The 22,663-nt window shown below is 34.4% G+C and overlaps 1 protein-coding gene across 2 annotated transcripts; it reads right to left on the minus strand.

Annotated features, from left to right (window-relative positions):
- Window positions 1–10,655: 10,655 nt before the first annotated feature.
- Fem-1 (protein fem-1 homolog B) lies at window positions 10,656–22,300 on the minus strand. 2 transcript variants are annotated; one of them, XM_088271182.1, is made up of 12 exons: window positions 22,065–22,300; window positions 20,125–20,331; window positions 19,459–19,650; window positions 18,740–18,887; window positions 18,131–18,285; window positions 17,298–17,426; window positions 16,173–16,370; window positions 15,585–15,668; window positions 15,403–15,498; window positions 14,253–14,494; window positions 12,487–12,737; window positions 10,656–11,721 (listed from the first exon to the last, which is right to left on the minus strand). In XM_088271182.1, the coding sequence occupies exons 1-12, from the start codon at window positions 22,206–22,208 to the stop codon at window positions 11,570–11,572; spliced, it is 1,998 nt and encodes a 665-aa protein (XP_088127308.1). In that variant the 5' UTR covers window positions 22,209–22,300; the 3' UTR covers window positions 10,656–11,569. The 2 variants fall into 2 exon arrangements, with proteins under 2 accessions (XP_088127308.1, XP_088127309.1); XM_088271183.1 differs by lacking the exon at window positions 22,065–22,300 and adding an exon at window positions 21,157–21,945.
- Window positions 22,301–22,663: the final 363 nt, after the last annotated feature.

The raw sequence follows: 22,663 nt of genomic DNA on the forward strand, positions 1-22,663 counted from the left end.
TTGGATGTAAAAGTAGGATTTTTTGATGCCATTTCTGCATAAGAGACTGTGGATTTATTGAACATTTTTGATGCTTCTATATAAGAAATGCTCTTGTCCGCCATCGTATGTTTAATATTTTGTTGCCTGCTAAGTTCCGGGCATGACTTGCTAATGGCAGAGTGCATTCCTGAACAGTTGAGGCATTTGTATACTTCAGCTGCTACATTGCAAGTATCCCCATTGTGTGAGGACCCGCACTTATAGCAGCGTGCGAGGGATCTACATAGAGTTTTTGTGTGTCCAAATCTACAGCACTTGTAGCACTGTATCGTTGGAAACACATAAAGCTCCACGGGAAGGAGTACGTTGAAAATCGAAATATTCGAAGGCAGTGACTTGGAGTCGAAAGTCAAGACGACAGTATTGGAAGGTTTCCATTCGACAGTTTCCCCTGTTCTCGATCGATAATTCAATCGTCGAGCCTTAAGGACCTTACCGAATCCTCGAGGAACCTCAGCATTCTCCACAATGTCCTGTTCAGACCAATGTGAAGGGATGCCTTTGGTAACTCCTAGTTTTGTTATTTGGTAAGACGGAATAAATGCATTATATTTTGCCGTTTTTAGTAAATCTAAATTTAAAAATGTATTGGCTTCGTTCGCCGTCTTAAACTCCACTGAAAGACGGTTGCGGCCGACGGACTTGATTCCGTTCCAGGCCGTCCGAATATTATTTCTGTGAAGGAAGCGACCGAAATCAATATCATAAAGGTTGGTTGCGGTTTCGCTGTCAGCCTGGATTTTTGATACATGTACAATGTATGGAGCACGGTCCATTCCATTGTATAAGCGGGATAATGGGACTTTTGTTTGTGTATTTGTGAGCGTACTTGTAGGTAAGTTCGGTATTGGGTTAGAAATTGGCTGAATAGGTAAATCAGAAACAATATTAGAAACAACATTACGTGGACTTGGACATTTATGAACGAGACGATCCGAGTCGGAACTCGATTTCCTCTCACTACGTTTGGTCATTCTTTGTTTTTTAGGTTTGTTTTGGCATTGAATTGTGATGAAATCTGCCGCATCCGGGACAGACTCCATCGTTGCTTGTGACGAATCTGATTCTCCATCCGGAGGGTCCGGAGGTTTTTCTTTGTCACTCATTTTTTATAAGTGAGTAGTGCGAGAAAGAAACCAAACGTTTGAAATTTAAAAATAATTAAATAAAAAATATTATAAAGTATGAAAAGATTATTGTTACCTTGACTGTGGGTAGAGGAAACACGGGAAATAAACAAACTAATCTAAGAAATGTTATATTAATAATAATAGAAACACTAATTCACCTACAAAACTGATTTTACATTTGTTAAATAAAAGTATGTTAGTTTTAAAGCAATTATTTTCACGAGGATCAAAAACCAAACCGCCACCCAGTACAGCGCTTGTTCCGAGTGCTTCATCTCAAGTCGGATGCTCGCCGCAAATGTTACGATACGACGAAATTCTCCGGTCAGTCCCTACCTTTAGACCTGATCCATTAATTTTTTTGTCATTTGCTATGTAAGTACCTACCAAAATATTCTATGTGGGTTTCGCAGACCGCTTTTGGTCTATGGTTACATAGACTTTATTTTTAATATCTCTGGTTTGCGGTGTTTTGTTTTTTGTATACAATTAGTTAGTCTATGTTTCTTTGTTGTCAAAAATAAGCGTTTAGAACTCTAAGTTGTATGAATTTTTAAATGATTTAGATGATAATAACAGGTTGAAGTTTTGTTTTTCCTAAATCTAAATCAAAGGAATTATCGTAAAAAATATACGCGTGATATGCAATATACATATTTTTAATTTGTACCGATTTGTTGCATATTGTTGATTGACCCCGACACATGAATATGTATATATTTGAAGAATATCACAGTAGTCTTTGCATATGCATTTTAGGGAGATGTTTATAATTGAGTCTATTGTTTAGTGACATTGTATAAAATATCGTTTGTAAAGAAAATCCCCCTTCACAATGGAAAACGATAGTCTAATAGAAGTTAGTTCTGGTTCAGACTCAGTTGAAAGTGATAGTGGCAGTGATAGTTCCTCGCAGCAGTTTGATGACGATAGCTCAGTACGTGATTTTGATACCAAATTTTCCGAAGTATTTTCGAATAGTGACACTGGCAACCTAGCTTCTTTCGAATTTACAGAAACTCCAGGCCCATTAAATGCACCCTCACCCGACGAACCGCCGATATCATATTTCAATTTATTTTTCACGTTAGAGTTATGGAATATGATGGTCGAAGAAACAAACCGGTACGCAAGCAATTACACCAAAACTTCTTGCTTGACAGAACGAAATTGGCAGGCCACGACAATGGGAGAAATAAAAGCATTCTTTGCTGTGATAATGGAGATGGGTTGCACCAAGAGACCAAATGTCACGGCATACTGGGGCACAAATTCTAGGTGTATCCCCTGGTTTAACAAAATGCTTCCCAGGAACAGATTTCTAATGCTGTTGAGATGTTTTCATTTAGTAAATAACGAATTATCACATCCTCCGGGTCATCCGCTATATGACCCGTGCATTAAATTTCAACCTTTAGTTGATCATGCCAACAAACTTTTTCGACAGTATTATGTTCCACATCAGTATATTAGCGTGGGTGAGTCATTACTAGGATCGAAGAACCACACCACGCTACTTCGATACCCACCTAACAAAAAAAATAAGTGGGGAATAAAATTTTGGATATTGACTGATTCTGCTGTAAATTACTGTTTAGGATTTTTTTGCCACGGGGGTGTCAAATCTACAGAAGATTGTGCAGAAATAAAGGCAAAAGGCTTAGCGCATGTTGTGGTGATGAAATTGTTGACGATGGGGAATTGTTTGAAAAAAGGATACCACGTCATAACAGACAACTTTTTTACTAATATTCCTTTAGCGCAGTGTTTATATAAATTAAAAACATTTACAACCGGGACAATGGATAGAAATAGAACAGGAATACCAAAGGATATGAAATGTCAACTGCCTGTACAAACTGCGAAATTTAGTAGAAGCGGCGAAGTCCTGTTAACAGCGTATCGAGAAAAAGCATCCCAAAAAACACCTGCGCTTTTATTATCGACATACTTCAAAGCGGAAAATTCTATAAGAAGACTTGACGGGCAAGAAAAAACCGTTATCAAGCCCTCAGTTATTCATGCGTATAATAAATATATGGGCGAAATTGATATTTCCGATGTGATGAATTGTGTATATTTAGACGAATGGAGATCAGTCAAGTATTGGAAAAAAGTGGCATTCAACATATTATCCAGGATGGTACATAATTCCTATATAATATATAAAGAAAATACGAGTGGACAACTTTTATCTAGGTATAAATATATATCGAGCATAATAGAAGCTATCGAAGAGGAGTGGATGGAGCTTAAAAACAAAGACTCAAATTTGAGTAATGAAAGCCATGGATCAGATTTAGTAATACGCAAATTACCGGGTCGAAAGGAAAGAATATGTGTGATATGTAGTTTTTTGAACGGTGGACCGAGAAAACGTTCACGTACTATCTGCACTCAGTGTGAAAAGGGTGTTCATGAGGCGTGTCTTCCTGAACATTCCAAACATTGTTCAAAAAAATAGTTATTTTATTGTTTCGACTTTGCATCGATGTTTTTTAATTTTCTTTCATTTTGTTAGTGATGTGTGTGTACATATTCTGGTGTATTTACCAACCTGATTATAGTCAAGTGTTTTTTTATTATATTGTAATTTATTCATAAATTGTTATTTATTTTTTAATAAACTTCAATGTGATTTTTTTACATCATACTATTTTTTATTTTGTTGTTTTTTAAAACTTATTTGCTGTAGTTTTACTTTTCTATTACTTTTGACGGAAACAAAATCAGTCTGTTGTACGTTTTTTTTCTTGATTCCCTTTAAGTATTTTTGTAACTTTAATGTTTGTAATATTACGACTAATTGTAAGATATAAATGCTCATTCGGTTCTAAATATGCATGTATAACTTGTTGAAAAAAAAAGGAATTGAACAATTTTACACAACCATGAAGAAATCCCTAACATACTGTCCAAAATGTATCTGATACTTTATGAATTGCGACGTCAGATCTGATGGATCCGGTATTTCTTGCTAGAGTACCAAAAGCAATATACCGGATTTTGGTAGCCAAAGGGTTTAATACAAATGATAGTTTATTTTATTGTTTTCAAATAATTATATTTATGTGCATACATTAGATTAGTGAGACCTACAATAATTTTCAAGATATCAATATCTGTTATTCATTTTGAGAAATCTATTTCAGTAGAAAAAATTAGCATAGTAATAGATTACCAAATTTCAACACACTACTACTATAAAAATCTGTCATTTTTGTTTTCAAAGTTATTGATAATACAATGAAAAAAAGGATACTTGTATATGTATTTTGCCTATTAGTATATGTATGAAGAAACATGAACTTATTCTTTGCGTCGTTTTATTTGTACTCGAATAGCCTCAATTCAAGTTGTGTTGGTTTCTTTATATGGAATTCCATACAGTAATACACTTCTTCAGCAGTGTATCGTAAACACCTTACCTCGCAACAAGCTAGTGGTTGATGTGCAGCATATTGCAGCGGTCAACTTGCAGTCACGAGCTTACGTCTGTCATTTCTATTTCCTCTCCATATAGCGTTATGTCCTTCACCATGAACTTCTTCACTTTTATCATTTGTGTCTCGTGAAATATATTCATGATGATACGATTAATGATCAAGTTAATACCGCGTCCACTGATGCGGTGCCCTTTACATCGCCTGGGAGCGGACAGAGATTGAAGAAGTATAATCACATTAATGTTGTGTTCCATTCATCATTCATCATTCGAAAGATATCTTTATAATACACTATCAAAAGTCCTGTAAAATAGTCATGCCAAAATATGTGGCATTTGCACATCTCTGTCAGAATGCAAACTAATGTATGGCAATATTTAAAAAACATTTTTTCTTACTAAATAGAAGCAGTGAATGAAAAAGGTAATTCAAATCAATAAAAAAATATATATATATTTTCTGGTTATTTTATTGTTTTTATTTGAAAATTTTAGAAATAACACCCTTTTTTCTAATTATTGTTGAAGTTTTTCAGTTTACGAAAGAAATCATGAAACAAAGATTTCATAATATATATTTTTTTGTGTTCTACAGAGCCTCTGCTGTATTGTATGACATATTATCAAATGTATGGGGGAAAATAAAATGCATCGAGCTTTATAAACATATATTTGTGTTATATATCCACAATCACATAATTATGTTAAAACATCCATGTCGATTTTAAAATATCATGAACAAGGACCAGTCTCCAATTATATTATTTCCAATTTATTTTATGTACAATATTTACTCTGTACACACCATGAACGGTTGAAACATTATTTAAACAAATTCTTAAAAGCTAAAATTGACTTAAACATACATAAAAAGTATTAGTTGAGCTTTAGTAAAGTTTAGAACGAACACATAATTAAATTATAAAGATAGGTGGGCTCCTGAAATGCAAACAGCCATTTCCACAACTTAATATTGGAGATATTCATTATGAAGATATTAATAAATTAATATTAATTTGTTTTAATTAGTAAAAAAAATGGTTTGAGGAATCGGCTGAAGATTTTTTTTTTACATACATGGTTATAAAAAATGGTTCAAATAATTTTATGTTATACTTCCTAATAATGTCAAGAGATGGCACATCTCAGACAAGCGCCGTGGTGTAGTTAGGTACACGCTCGACTGTGAAACCGGCGTCGCGGTTTCGATTCCCGCCAATTGCAAAATAAATTCAAGAAAGATTTATTTTCAATTGGTCTGTGTTTGTGATGTATTTTTTACATTTACCTTCCTTATCCTAACTATCCTACCTGCAGACAAGCCTCTAAAAACAGAGGCTTTGCGGGTTATTCCTTTAAATAAAATAAAAAATGTGTCGTGTGGTGGCAGAGTTTTTTTATTTATTTATTTCTTAGGGAAGATGTGGGATCGCTAGAAGCCAACTATCTTGGCTTGGGAATGTGCGTCACTGAACTGGGATTGGAAGAGTTCAGAAACTGTTCCGGATATCGCAAGACTGGACGAGATAAATCGCTACCCTAATGCAGAAATAACCAACTTAAGTAAAAAATTACACGGGACCGATACAAGGGTGATGTTTTACTATGCAAACAACATAAGGCAAGGATTGTGATTTATTTTTATTTTGATATTAAAAAAAAAAATCAAATAAAACAATTCTTTACCCAAATAAGCACCATTTTGTTGACATTTATTTTAAACTTAATTACGTATACCAAAATGATATGAATTAAATTAAATTAGCAATGGAGGATATGGAATCCGCAAGGTTGTTAAACTTTATAAACATGGATTAAATTTTGCTTGGGTTTATTATTTACGAAGATGAGAAGAAAAGATTTTAATATATGAAAAAATTACAAATCCCTGTTTAAAGTACTATGTATTTTGGTAAAAATACTTACATGGGTATTCAAAATATGTTCAATTTACGAAATAGCCTCAGTGACATATTTGGCAATAATTTTCCACGGCTTTATGTGTTAACGTAATGAAGTGAAGAAAATAAAAATCATTAAAAAAAAACAAAGCAAAACCAATGAATATTAACAATATTTCAAATATGCCCAAATATTTGTACACAAAGGATTTAATTCCCAAGGTATTGATATTAAGATTATTGTAGATATCAGAGAATTTATTTTGAGATATATGTATGCAAGATTGAAAATTTATTAGAAACTACTATACAGACCTTGTGGCAAGAAACGAACAACATTTGAGTTTGATACACCCATCTGTGATTTTTTTTAGTAACATAATAGTGTGAAAACCTTTATACATAAGTTAGATGTTTTCCAAATAATTTAATGTTACAGGAAGTGTGACCACAACTGCTGAAATCATAAAAAAAAAATTGAACCTTTTTTTATAGCCTTGCATAATACAGGAAGATAATACATTTTTTAAAATTTATGAAAAATATTGACGTAGGATATAAAACCTTTATAGCGATGATGAGTCACACAATGGCAATGAGGCAGTGTGGAGCGCTATTTTGGATGTGAAAATACTCTACATACATGTTCGTACCAAGTACACAACAATTGTAGAAAGTACACTACAATAGTAGTGTTGATACTTTTATAGGTTGCGCCAACACTACGGTTGTAGCCATTAAACATCTCAATACAATGGAAAGCTTAAATTCTTTATAATATTTTGTATGTACATGTAGTGCGGCTTAGTTTCTTAGATGAAGACAAAGATTATGAAATGATATATCCTTTGGTACACAAATTCCCTAATATCAATAATTTACACTACACTATTCTAATTTCATTGTGTGTTTATTGTCGCATGTGAAAATCTCAGCTGGCCATTTTTGTCAGCGTCATTTTGTTTGGTAGAAAATTGTTTCCACAGATCTCGATTTTCAATAAAAATAATTTTAAGTATTTTTATAAGGCTTGTACATAATTTGAGGACTATCATTTTGAAACATTTTGAGTCGCAAGTATCTGTTGAAGAAAGAATTGGGTATTTTTGGGTTATTTCATCAAACGCAGACAGTAATAAAATTATGTTTTTCAGTAAAAAAGTTTAAAAAAATATGCCTTACATAATTTACCAATTAAAATAATATTTTAACATTAAAATATTCTTCCGGGAAGAGGTCTAAATGATAAGAAAATAATTTGATGCAATATCTTAAGCTTTTCTTGTGAAAATTTATAAAAACAGATTTGAAGCCGCCAAAGATATAATAAATCTGGAACAATCATGCTGATGTGGCTTTACAATTTGTTTATCATTTGTTTGGGCATAGCGATGCAATCCAAAATCAGGCGAGAAATTTGAGACAGAAAATCGTTATCTGTATCTGAATGACAGTGAAAATCTAAGATGTTTTTGAATAATGAATTTAACGAGAATTCGAATTTCTTAAAATTGAAATTTAAAGGGATTCGAAGAGTACTTGTTTGACATGGGGGTAAAAAACTTAGTATAAATAAATCTAAAACATAAAAAATACTCTTTTATAAAATGAAATTAAAACAATTTATGAATTAAGAGAATTAAAACATTTTAAGACTTAAGAAAATCACTTTTAAAGTGAATTGATTCCACATACCTAAAAACTGATTTTGGTGTTTGAATTATTCATCTTTTTGATAATTTATTCTTTAACAAGCTGTTATAAAAATATCCTCGAAACTTGTCACAGAAAGGAATATTCTCAATTATTAAAATCAATTTTATGGAATAAGCTCACTTTGGAAGTAATCAAATGCAGTTGGACATTTTTCTTGAATAAAAGAATACTTTTTACATTATATGTACATATATTTTATCACATTTGCTATCACACAGATAACCAATAATGAAATTAAAAATTAGAAAAATACACGTAATTATAACTAAGAATATGTTTTACAATGATGACTCGATTCTTGGAGGGAACTGATTCTCAATATTGAACAAAAGCAAATAATAAAAATAATTTCCATAATTATATATATACCTGTAATATTTTAAGTGCACGAAAATTTTATTAGTATACATATATTTTATTAATAATTGAATAATTATTTTGTTTAACTATTTAAATTTTATTTATCTACCAACAAGAAGAAAATATTTATACTTATTTTATTAAAGCTCAAAATTGATTTGAAATCATTTTTATTTTACAGAAATGTTTTGTTCCGAATAAATTTTATCTAGACTGCAAGGCCTTTATCGAGTTATAAATATTAAGTACTTCATAAAAGAGAATCAATAATTACTAGTTGAGGCTGGCAGATCTAATTATTTAACTAACATTGAGCTAAAAGGAGAATTTAAATATTATTTCAGCCAATATATCGCTCACTCCTTTCAACAACGTCATAAATAAAAAAAACTTTATTTTTCAGGAGATTGTTTTTAAAGTTAAAAAATATAATGAAATGTATTGAAAATAAATATCAAGCCACTTATTGAACTTTTTACTGTGCAACAGATCTATTTAGGTAAAACCTGAATGTTTTTACTCCATTTGAAAAATATTAAGTATACTTTAAAAAAATAATTAAACAATACCTTTTCTCCAAAATGCAAAAACAACACTTTCTGCCCTGTAGCGGGTAAATATTAAGTTAAAAATATGCCGCTTTTGCTGGGAAATAGTACATTTTCTGGGCATTCCGAAAACATGCACAACTGAAAATTGATGATTTTTAATATATGACATTCTTGAAAGGAGTGAGCGATATGTGGTTAGAGAATGAGATACAATTGCGTAATTATATATTCACTTAACCGTGTGATTAATGCCCGTTGTATTGCTTAGGATAAACCGCTTTGAAAACGGTAGGCGAGGTGTTTTAGGATCTGAAGGACTCGGGTCCCGTAAGTCGTAAGGTAGTATATTATTTCTTATTAAACATGAATGGAGATTCCAAGGACGTAAATAGAGTTCACGTTTCAAAATGAGAGGATGATAAAGTGATTATAAAATTTGACATACGTTTCTCTACAATAAAATTAGAGTTCAAATGAACATAACACCGTATGTAGCCATGTAGCCACCATATAGGAAAGGTGTCATAGAGCAAAGACAAAATGCTTAAAAGTGAAGGTAAAACACTTTGTGAACATATGAAGTCTGAATACGTAATTAACTGATTTAAATGCAGCGTAAGCTTATTAACTTGATGCAAATGCAAGATGCAATTACAATTATAAATCCGCATTAAATATATTATGCAATTTATCAATGTAAATATGTATTTTTATTTCATACACACAGTTTCAAATATCTGTTATTAATAAATAAAATATTAATATATAACATCAATTATTATGTACTCGTATCGCGAAACCACATTTTTTTACATCGAAGGTGCATAGTATTAAAATTAAACAAAAATGTTTGAACATCTAAAGAGTACACAAAAATTTAAATATTCATAAACATGGAAGGTACGAAAACGATAAAGCTTAAGCGTGATAAAATAAATGACCGAATTAAATAGAAAATATAAATCAATATGTCAAAATTACTACCACAGCGTTGAAGAATAATATATTCGTAGGTATCTTGTATTAATAAAAATTACAATAGAGACTAGTATTCAAACCCTATAGAAGAAGGCGTTAACATTTTAACAAAAATAATTAAATGTTTCAATAAAAATGAGGGTATTACAAACAAACTCCGAATTATCAACCAAAATAGAAAAGTGAGTTATTGATAAAGATAAAGTTAACAAAACTACATTAAAAAAATAACAACTGCAGTTTAAAATTGTCTCTTAATACCTTAAAAACAGACATAAAAAGTTAATTTAATCACAGCAAAGCGGGTTTAGGGCAGAACTGATCGAAAATGGTGCAATATAAATTATGCGATATTATTATTACGTATTGATAGTTTTTTGTGAATACCTTAGAAACTATTTTGTAGGAGAATTCTAATTTAGCAACTAATATGCTCAAATGTAATTTGCCAACAGACTTTTTAAAAGGTTAGAATACACCTAGCAAATGAAAATATTGCTCAAATATTGCATTGTTTAGAAAATGTTTGTAATTTTTTGTTACTAAAAAATTGGCCAAAAAGACTTCTGCAATTTTTTTTATTATTATTGATATTATTGTCATCAACACTGCAATGATAGGATGCCTTTTTCCAAACAGTTAACCCCATGAAAAACAATCGGAAAAGAACTCTATTAGCAGTAACTCTTGTGAAAATTTATGAAGCTTAATATATAAAAAAAAAACTATTTTATTAAACATACGAACAAATAATTGTGTAGCACCTATTTATGTATATTATAATTGATATTTTTATTTATCTGAGAAAGGTATGAGATTCACAAATTAACTATCATAATTCTTATCTGCATATGAGAGCCAATAGGTCAAATTGCAAACTGATTCATTTCAATTTCTGTTATACATTTCACAGTAATTTTTTTTTAATCTGCTCTCAAAATCTGAAAAATATCACTATTTCTGAACTTCATTTCATGTACGGGTTAAAATGCCTTGTTTACAAAAGAAAGTTTTCACACCAAAGTTTAAAAATAAAACACATTGTACTCCAAAAATAAGAGAAAATGGTTTACAGATTATAATAGAAGAATGCTTCCCAGTTATATGAATAAAAAGTATGTAAAAAAATCTTTGAACACATTTCTCGAATACTTTTACTATGCAATCAGGACATTTTGGTAGTAATATACATTTGAATATATGGCTGTACTCATTAATAATTAGAAGAGTAGGTACGGGATTTTAGAATTATTTAAAATTGGCTAGTACATAATTTATATTTTAATACGGTAATAAAAGAGCAAAAATTCTATGCTTTAGTACTTCTATTTTCAAATATAATTTGGCAGTTTTGTTTTACACCATTTCTTTTCTTTGCTGTGAAATTTTTAGGTTATTTCTAATTTTAGTAATCAGTACGTAAAGTGATATATTTATGTATTAGTTTTATCCCTTGTGGCCGTGAAGCTTGATGAAAGAATGCAGATCTGTAGGAACTATTCCTCTATAACTAAAGTTGTATTGACTTATGACCTGTGCTGAGAGGCAACAAAGTCTGTTTGGTAATAAACGACGTAGCATTGTTTCTACGAGACCACCTGAAATTAACAACATGTTTAGTCAAATGGGTATACATCTAATGCACTCCTACGTACTGCTGCCATCAGGTGCGACAAAGATAGCAGGAACATTTTGAGTGTGTACAAATCTGGATTATCTCCAATTACAGGAGTTATTTTTCATATTACTTTTATTTTATCTCACCAATAGATGTCTCTAGTGAAAATTCTAGTGATTCTTGTACAATGTTTTGAAATTGGATCAAATATATATATATATATATATATATATATATATATATATATATATATAGTAGTGTGGTTGTCAATCAATATATTAATATTATAAATATATTAACGATCAAGATAACACTGCATTTATATGATGCAGTGCCCTATGCACCATTGGGTATGGATAAGGGTTAAAAGAAGGTTGTTGATCATGGGTAGAATTGGTGTATGTTACACGTGTGTAAAGTGATCACTTAAACCAGCCTATGACGGTCTGTATCATATAAACGCGGTGTTATCTTGATCGTTAACCCATAAAGGAAAGAAAGGTGATCAGCCCTCCGCTTTGGGTACCAGTCCAGGGTAATATTGAATTAATATTAGAGTGAAAAAATCACTTATATTTATTTGATCCACTCCTGGGAATCGAACCCGGGACCTCCAGAACGGTAGCCGAGTGTGCTGACCATTACACTACGGAGGCAGACATGGCTTCCGTGTTATTCAAGGTCAAGTATTCGATTTTTGACCAAAGACTACCGATATTACAACACTTTAGTGCGGTGCACATACCTGGCTCTGCGTAGTCCGCAGCTGTCTTGCCCTCTATGTTGACGGTGTCGGGGTGCGCCCCGTGCAGCAGCAGGTCCCAGGCGGGCCCCGAGGGTGGCGCCCCCGCCGCGCCAGGCGTGGAGGCGCCGCACGGGGGCGCCGGGCACGCGCACCGCGCCGCGTAGTGCAGCGGAGTCTCGCGCCGCCGGTCCTGGCAGTTGGGGTCCGCGCCGCACGACAGCAGCAGCTTGCAAGTCACCGAGCACGGAAACCTGATAGGGGGAAAAGAAGATTATCAAACAAAATATGACAAATGTGCCTTGTATCAAGGAAAACTAGGCAGGCAGGTATAAACAAAGTCTGGTGATGAATATGATATATAATAATGATATAGAAGTGGAACATATTTGTCCAGATACATGATTTATACGAAGGAACTCGGGGTGAGTATGGAAAACGAAATTGAATAGGGTAGTAACTTAGATGGCTGGACTCTGGCCAATGTCTGTACACAACGGATTCTTCAGGAAATGAGGAGAGCCTGGAACGACTAGTTGTGATCGGTAGCCTGTGGGGGAAGAAAAGGAGAGGAAGATCTCCCACACGATGGACCGATCAAGTTAAGGCAGCAGCAGGCACCTCGGTGGTTGGAGCGCTACGTGCAGCGCAGTCAAGGGATAACTGGAGAATAATTGCTTCAACAAGGGTCACAACCCTTGAGGACTAAAACGAGTCTACAAGTTGATCTAAACTAAAAAAACTTATAAAACTATAAAAACTTATAAAAAATGTATATTAAGTCCTATGAGAAGAAACCCAGATATCGCTCACTCCTTTCAAGAACGTCATAAATAAAAAAACATGATTTTTCAGGAGAGCGTTTTTAAAGTTTGAAAATATAATGCAATGTTTTAAAAATAAATATCAAGCCACTTATTAAACTTTTTACTGTGCAACAGATCCTATGAGGTAAAACCTGAAGGTTTATTCTCCATTTGAAAAATATTTAGTTTATTTAAAAAAATAATTAAACAATACCTTTTCTTCAAAATGCAAAAACGACATTTTCTGCCCTGTAGCGGGTAAATATTAGGTTAAAAATATGCCACTTTTTCTGGGTTATAGTACATTTTTTAGGCATTCTGAAAATATAAACAACTGAAAATTGTCGATTTTTGATTTATGACGTTCTTGAAAGGAGTGAGCGATATGTGACCATGTATGTATTTGGATACACTCAAAATCTTGTGAATAAAATAACTAGTCAAAGTATAGGCTGGATAAAAATGAAAATCAGGTTTCATGCGTTTCCTAGTTTGTAAAGTAATCCGGGTTCAGATTTTGCATACAAATAAAAGGGTCTCTGCTAAATAAAAGCTTTCCAAATCCAATCACAGATAGCTGTTGTGAACTCAATCATAAAACGTCATGAGATTGATCATGTACGTATGACTTCCAAAAATTTGAGTAGTGTGTTACTTATTATTATTTTGGGGATATCCATTTCTTATTATTTATCAATTTTTTTTTGACAATATTAAATGAAAAAAATTATACACTATGAAAGTGACATAATAATATTTGACATAGGTGAGTACAATTGCCGACATTCTAGCTATCTTTTCATTGCATTAAAAATAATTACTAACAAAATTCTAATTTATTTATTTCATCATTGGTAGAAGAGTAATTGCTTTGATAGTGTCACAGCCCGCAGTAATGAGGACTAAGACGAAGAAGAAGTAGGTAGTATTAATGAGGAGAGAATAGCAGCAATGAAGACTCACTTGCAGACGTCGTTGGTGTGGAAGTCGTCGACGGGCGTGTCGGGGTTGAGCGCCAGGTGCAGCATGGACTGGCCGTCCCGCTGCCGCGCCTCGAGCCGTGCGGCCCGGTACACGGCGGCGCGGGCCAGGCCGCGCGCCTCCTCGCTCTCCGCGCCCCCCTCCTCCACCTCCCCCGCCGCCAGCAGCCGCCCCGTGATGGCCGTCAGGTACAGGCCCGTCCTGATGTTACTCTCGTACTCCTCCTGCGCAAGTGGGAAACACTCCTGCATTGTGGAAATTGACTTCTTCCTCTTCTAACCCATAACCGCACCCATTGGTGCATAGGGCAATGCATCATATAAACGCAATGTTATCTTGACAGTTAATCTCTGATACAAAGAGGTCGATACATAATTGACTCAATGCTGCCCGGTACACAAATTTGGTTTCGCATTGCATATTTCCATCTATGTATATTTTTTACAATTTGACAACAAAAACTGTTTTTTTGAGAAAAAATAATGGATACCTTTTAGGTACATCTATAAATTTTACAATATTTTCAGTGTTATCAAATCTTTTTTCACAAATATTAAATAAAATCATTACCTTTGAATAAAAAAAAAAAGGAATTCATAAGTGCAAAGGCAATATAACTCATTTATTGATTTGGCGTTTAATTTGAAAACTCCATTTCAATTTACGTATTAATTTTAAATCAAACACAGATTTTGAGTCTACTAAATTGTATTTTATTAATAAAAACACATAAAAAATTTATATTGTGACAAATGTTTCGCCTTGTTAGGGCATTATCATAACATTCGTTTGATAATGCCCTAACAAGGCGAAATAATTGACACAATATTTTTTTAAATGTGTTTTTGTTAATAAAATACAATTTAGTAGACTCAAAAAATCTGTGTTTGATTTAAAATTAATACATAAAAAAGCAATATAACTCCCCTCAAGGGGCCATATTATTCCTTAGTCCTCTTATTGGTCCTCTGGATACCGGAGAGGGGATGCTACAAATGCTGAGCAAAAGAGGGCAATTTTTATCAGGTGGGAAAATTTTGATTAGGTGGGGAAAGGGAAACGGGAAAGCTGTCTTTTAGCAAAATTTAAATTTGTATAAAACATAGCATATATAATAATATAAACTACTTACTATTATTGTTTCTCTATCATCTTTGGGACCGGGGTTATCTATTTTTTGCCTATTTCGATTTAATTCTAATGTGCAAGCGTCTAGTACAGTCCTAACCTGAAAAGTGAACACCGAATGAGTGAGGAAACGCTCCGCATTAACATAATAAAAGAGATTGTGCAAAGGAAAAGTAAGCAATTCACCTGTTTGAGTGACAGCTCTATCCCGATATGTATCATCTGTGAGAAAACTTGGGCAAACCTAAGGAGATCCTTGACCACCGGTACCTACAATACAAAACAGAAAATAAAGGTTAACGTTGGGAAAATAATACAAGGAGATATGTGCGGTAGTTTGACTTTGCGAAAGATGTGGTAATAAGTCAAAGGGCCCGGCAATCCATGTCAGCAAACTATCTCTAAGAAAAGGTGATTCACTTAGCTAGGCCTTGCATTTCCATTCCCGATGTCCCTCGAGACTTACAAAGTTTGCTCTTTTATATGGCATCAAGTTTCCGCTGTTCAGATCACTATATTGTATACATACTTACTTCAGCATTCTTCTTATGTCCAGTATTGAACATAGGCCTCCCTCTTAGACTTCCACAGTTCTCTGTCGGACGCGACTCTCTTCCAGTGAAGGCCCGCCACTTCCTAAATATCATCGGACCGTCTTGTCCGGGGCTTACCCACGCTTCTGGGTCCTGTTGAGCGCCTTTTTCGTTCATCTATCCTCAGATATAGGTGTCACATGACCTGCCCAGTTCCATATATGGCTATATTGTATAGTACCTTGTTATCCTGCCTGAGTTGCAGAGCGTGCTCCCAGAGAGCGAGGCAGCGGTCGAAGCGCGCGTCGTCCGCAAACACGGCTCCTCGGAACACCACAGGGTGTGGCAACTCGGGACACCACCGCCCCAGCACCCTCTCCCGGATGGCCAGCCCCTCCATGTGCAGGGACATGGCGTCCTCGCGAATGGCTTCCAGCTCCTGCAACAACACCAATTTGAAACTCCATTCTCAAAATGACACTTGAGATTTCCATTCCTCGACATCATTATGATTTGAATTACCTCTTTATATGAAAAATGCACCAACTCTAATGATCCTCAAGAAACGCTGGAAACATTACTAGCTATCCTTGCAACCTTAACTGTTCATCATATTATCCCTTTCTCGCTTTTCTCTATCTCTCCTCTCTCAACTCCTTAAAGTGGAGACTGACTGGAGCATTTGTAACGTGTTACGTTACGATGCGAGTATTCGTATAGTCAGTACAGCGAGCGGAGCGCTCCATCCATAGTTTCGGATGCTCGTATATGCTCGTTGATGCTCGCCGCGAGCGATGTTACGACGTTATGTTACGACAAAATGCTCCGGTCAGTCTCCACCTTTACTTGATCATACTGCCTTATCTTAATTAATTTTACAGTCACATAAATATACAATATTGCAATTATATGATCACTCATACTAAAACTCTATTTTATTAATTTTTATTTATGTACAGGCACTATCTGCCTACTAATTATAAAAAGCCGTATTAAGGTATGTAATAAACCTTGATCTTTATTACAAGTCTGTTTTGTTTGGTTGGTAGATATCGCTTCTTAGTAATGAGTTTGTTTAGTAAGAAAAATACCTTTTTGACAAATATTCTCATCAGACCACGGACAAGAAAAAAGTACCAAATACATTTGCTGTGGGACTAGAAGGGTTAGCAGCATTTTTGAATATGCACTTTTGTGCGCCTCACTCACTAAAATGCTTATTAATTCGCCTGCAAAAAAGTGTAAAGGTAGGTATTCTTCTGTGGTCTCAATCTTGTGGATTAGTTTGCAGCAACAAATGACACCTCCTCCAACATTATGGTCTATTGTGTAGGTAGGTATTAAAACAGTTTAAATGGAGTATTACTTGAAGTGAAGTGCATTCTCTCCAGTTGTCGTAGGCGGGGATAGGAGGAGCGGGGACGCGGGGGAGGGCGGGCCGTCCGGGAGCCGCTTCCCGCATCTCCATGCTGCGTTTCATGTACTGGTACGCTAACTGGAATATGTATCATATTACAAGTTGAATTTATATAATCAAAATTTATGTCAAATTGTAAATTGAGGTGGATGTTTGTGAGTAACAAATCTAAAAATTTACACAAGATGGAAACGCTTAACTCTTACCACTCTGTAGGTCAGACATTCTGGCCCGTAAGATTCTAGTAGGCAGCTCCGTGGGCCACAATGTCTGGCCTGGCACAGGTATAACTTTAATCACTGATTTCTCTATCACCCAAGTATTTTCTACCAAAAAATATTTCAGATAAATACAGTTAATCTTAATTAACATGGTCATACAAATTGCCAGACAGAGTGTCTCAAAATTAGGGAACCCAAATATTTATTTTAATGGAAGAATAACGTCACATTTTTTTGATCAGAGTAGCTGATCAGTTATGAGAAAAAATGGTCAGAGTGAAAAAAGTTAAAGATTAAACCGTTTGGCTACCGTGCTGGAGGTCCTGGGTTTAATTCCAAAGGGAGTCAAAATAAATATGGGCGATTTTTCATTTTATATTTACTAATTATTGTACTAGATTAGTACTGCAGTGCAGGATTAATCTTACCTTGCCTTTCAGAAATTGACAATTTAGAAAACACTGCGTTAGCGCCATCCGGTGTGGATAAGGGTTAGAAGAAAAAAGTGTCATAGCTGAGACCACGCAATCATTATTATCGAAGAATTAATATGTAACTTACGGGGAGGCAATAGTACTCCTTATCGTTGGCGAAGGAAGCTCCGAGTAATTCCATGGCCTGAATGGCATCCTCCCTGCTCACTTCCGGTTGTTCCACCAATAGTTCCACCACGCCGGCCCGAGTACGTTCTGCGGCGCACATCAGCGCCGTCATACCTGTGAGATCACGGTACGGAGTCAAGACAATGAGACGGAGTCAAAACAAACTAAGAGCCTGGTACTGAGCTCTTCTGTCCTGACATACACTCCTAGCTTCTTTCACATCCATACATCTAGTCATACATGCCCTTCGATTATGCAGACTTTCGACACCAACAGATTTTAGGTTCTGATTGATCCGATCTTTTTCAGCTGTCCTTAATCCGTTTTCCCGCTCACATTCGCCATATATGTTGTCTTAGTCATTCTCTCATTATCTATTCGCTCTACACGTCCACCTAAAAGAACTCTTCTAAATATTTTCAATTATCCCTTGTTCAGCCTTGCATTCCTTTCTTATATTTTCATTTTAAACTCTGTCATACAATGATTTTCCACACATTCGTCTGCGGGAGCGCATTTCAACAGCGTTTAACAATTAATATGATAAGAACTATAACAAGGTTGTCACCATTTTCGTTGAGGGATAGTTGCGCTCCGTGGTCTAGTAACTCCTTTACAACGGACACGTGTCCGCACTCTGCAGCAAAGTGCAATGCTGTCGCTCCGCAGTGTGCTTTCTCATTTATCTTGGCTCCTTCTGACAGCAGGAAACTTACCTGTCGTATAAAATAAAATGAAAAATCGGTGAGTGGTTATATACTAATACTAATAACATTTTTGTAAAAAAATAAATAAGTAAAGAAAAACTTGTGTTTACAACAACAACAAACAATGTTTACGATACTTCTGGTCATGGTGATTATAAATATTGAAAGTTACCCTAAATTAGTCATGCTGAGAGTAAGTACTTTTTTAAGTGTCGTAAAATTTGCTTAGTTTGCCTGTGAATCTCAAGAAATACATATATTTTTGATTGGTCTGGGTTTTGTAAATATTTTTAATCTTCCTTTTTGATGTCTTACATATGTATACGCAGACAATTCTATAAAATAGAGGCTTTATGGATAATGCTTTACAAAACAAACCAAAAACAGCAACAAAAAATTAAATCACTCCAGAAAAAAACATCACGTGCGTAGTGGTGTATTAATCATAATGAAAAAAGTACAGTGCAAATGGTTTAATATGATTATTTTTAAAAACTTTCCTCGTAGCCATCCTCGTGTTGTATGTCACCAGGAATACCACTACGCAAGAGATGTCAGACAGAAATGCAAAGAAACTCACCACATCCAGGTGTCCCTTGTATGCGGCGATCATTAGGCAGGTGTTGTTGTATTGGTTTGGGCGATGTAGGTCCGCTTTACGCCTGACCAGGTATCTGACGATGTCCAGTCGACCATCGAAACATGCGGCTCGCAGGGGAGTGGAAGCTGTGGAAGTGGCATGATCCAAATCCGCCCCGGCATGTGCAAGCCGCTAAACCAAACGACATTATCTTATGCAATACTGGGAACTTAATAAGTATTAAGTAATTAAATAACGGAACTATGTATAAAAGAGCTGTTAATAATTGGATAAGGAGGTGAGTAGATTTGAAATAGATTGTATAATTCAACCTTGTCATCCGTGATTGCATCACACATTCTAAATTTTAAAATATAAACATGTGCAATGAAAAGAAAAACATTCAAATTAGTGAATTTTATTTTTGGAAATGTTAGCTGGAATTTTGAATAATAATTTTAATATTTAAAAATAAATTATTTACCATAGCAAAATAGGTGGATATCATTTAGAAGATTTCATTGATGAGCTATTTTTTTTAATAACACTAATCTGTGTAAATAAGGAAAAAAAGTCAATGATATAAATCGCTTCTCCCTAACGAAAATGAGAAACATCACATTGTAATGTGGGGAGTGAAATTAAGAAATTAATAGAATGACATACCTTGACAATTCTAAGATGTCCAGCGCCGGCTGCCGCCCACAGTGCCGTGGCCCCGCTGATGGTGTACTCCTCAAAGCGCACGGTGGACTCCGTTTCCAGGCGCAGCGGGGGAAGGAACTGTTCCACGAGGATGCGCACGGCACCCTCATGCCCGTGACGAGCGGCCGCCACCAACGGTGTGCACGACACGCCGTCCATGTTGACCGTCTGAAAATACAATTCAATTAACCTCTCCAATAAAAATGACATTTCAAAAACAAGTTTGTTCAGTCAGTAAGACATGTATCTAGCCTGTAAAACTTGTAAATAAATGATTTAATTGTGTTGTATCATCAATAGGCATTGGTAGTCCCGATACAATCTGGAAATACGCTACACGACCTCACAATATCATATTTTATTTTTTAATAAATTCATCTGTAAGTAAAGCGATTTCCACAAATTGACACATAATACATGATGCAGAAAAGGTGAAAAAACTGGATAAATAAACAATTACAGTAGTATCTTTTTATTGGTGAGCGTTACTTTAAAAAAAGGTTAATAGTTCATGCCAGCTGACACAACTGATCTTATATCTAATCTTGAATTACAACTGTGCAATGTTTTGCCAGTTGAAAATCTGAAATGCCAGCGACATCATAACAAAGTATGTTATATTCTTGGTCCGGTTATAGTTTTGTCAATGAGTTCCATATTCAAATGAAGCACGCTGATTCAACAAGAAGGCAAAATGGAAAACATATAAAATGTAGGTGGATGACAATTGTGAATGGAATACTGCAGGTGTATCTCTTTCTTTCTGGTACATTTAGAATCAGGTGATACCTCACTTGGTGTAGAAGACTCTTAGTCAGAGTTTCTAACTTCGACCCCACTATGTCATAATTTTATTCCTATTTATGAAAACAGGCCAAGCGGCCCAGTGAAAATAGTATTGGACTAAAAAAATTATATTAAAAAAAATTATATACATCATAAGAATACAAATATTTCTAATAAAAAAAAACGATTTTATAAAATTGTATTTACCAATTTTAGATTGGCAACACTGGTCAACCAAACTTGAATATAATATCCGCTGTTTTCCCGCCATAGGTCTCCAGGTACGATCGATGATGTTATCATACATATTTGCCATGTTTTATTAACATTGAAATAATATGTATTTTAAAATAAACACAGTTAAAAAACTGAGAATATTGAGGGACGGCAGTTTATATAATAGTAAATGTTTCATAAAAATATTAATGGTTTTTTTTTTTTTTTTTTAATGCAATCAAACTTCATTTACAAAAATTACATTATTATATATGCCATTTTTATTTTAAAAATTAAAGATAAGTAAGCTTACTAACAAGGAAAATATGACAAACCTCTAGTGATTTTGAGATCTGATTTCAAAGCAGAGCATATGGAAAGTCAATTTGAAAGTTGTTTTGAGTTGAATACACAACTAGAATTAGATTAATAATTGGCAAATAGTACATAAACTTTTCAATCAAAAATAGTTTTGTTTTGATTCCACAATAACAAACCATTATTCCCATAAAGAGCGCTGACAAACAACAAATTGAACTGTCATATATTATTTATAGATTTTGCATGTGCACATTGGTTGCAGTCACTGACTGTTTTTAAAGTTATCAAGGTTAATTTTCCAGAATTATGATTGTGCAAATAAATAAAAAATAAAATTAATTAAATTGATTTGAAATGTTTGGAAATGCCGAAAAAATAAAGAGGAAAATTGTTTCACGGGAAAATAATTACGTAGTCCTAATGGCAAATTGCGTGTTATGGTTTCGACAGTCACGGAATAATAAGTAAATAAATAAAATCCAATTCCCAAAAAAAAACCTGACGACGTATTAAGGACAATGGCACTGGCACACGCGTCGATGACACAAAGAAAGAAAGCAAACTAAAAATAAGCCCACCTGATTCAGCAAATCGTCAATCTCTTCCGCAGATTTTTCATTTAATAAATCGTAAAGAGTTAATGGCATTCCATCGCGGGCTGCAAAATATACGCGGTACCTGAGACTGTCCGATATGTCATCTTCCGTCTTTTTGGTATCCATATTTTAGAACCATATATGTCTTTTACAACTTCAAAATAAAGAAACGAATGATAATATAGAACGACGCACGACCCACAAATTTATGAACTGTCAAAGTGCTGCGCGAATTTCGTGTGGGTGTCGAGGAATACCAATTGGAGAATTTAAAAGAAAATTACTGGAAAACTCTCGCATGCCTCTTCCTGCCTCTTCCCGTTTAATTCCAAATTCACTATGGTTAAAGTTTATTTTTGGCATACTAGTTTTTGATGTGGCTAGAAGATAGCTGTAACGCTACAACATGCTAAAATGAACTAAATAACACAGTTCATTAATTGATACAAAACATACTTTTTATGTCCCGGTAAAAGACTGAATATTTTCCTGCCATACCTACCTACCTGACCAAATCATTAATATTTGCACAATTCAAAAGTATATAGTGGTATATCCCCTCCCCCCAAATCAGAACCTAA

This window comes from Brachycentrus maculatus, unplaced genomic scaffold (genome assembly GCF_059751285.1).
Source record: "Brachycentrus maculatus isolate JH-2025_06_01 unplaced genomic scaffold, ASM5975128v1 h1tg000421l, whole genome shotgun sequence".
In the NCBI taxonomy this organism is placed as follows: domain Eukaryota; kingdom Metazoa; phylum Arthropoda; class Insecta; order Trichoptera; family Brachycentridae; genus Brachycentrus; species Brachycentrus maculatus.

What these genes read in the sequence shown, in the direction of transcription:
- Fem-1 (XM_088271182.1), bottom strand. Translation starts at nt 22,208, where the DNA reads ATGGATACCAAAAAGACGGAAGATGACATATCGGACAGTCTCAGGTAC. An exon ending in AGGAGTACTATTGCCTCCCC is followed by an intron (nt 17,427 to 18,130) that starts GTAAGTTACATA and finishes TACATATTCCAG; the next exon opens with TTAGCGTACCAGTACATGAA. An exon ending in GAGAATGCACTTCACTTCAA is followed by an intron (nt 16,371 to 17,297) that starts GTAATACTCCAT and finishes GTGTTGTTGCAG; the next exon opens with GAGCTGGAAGCCATTCGCGA.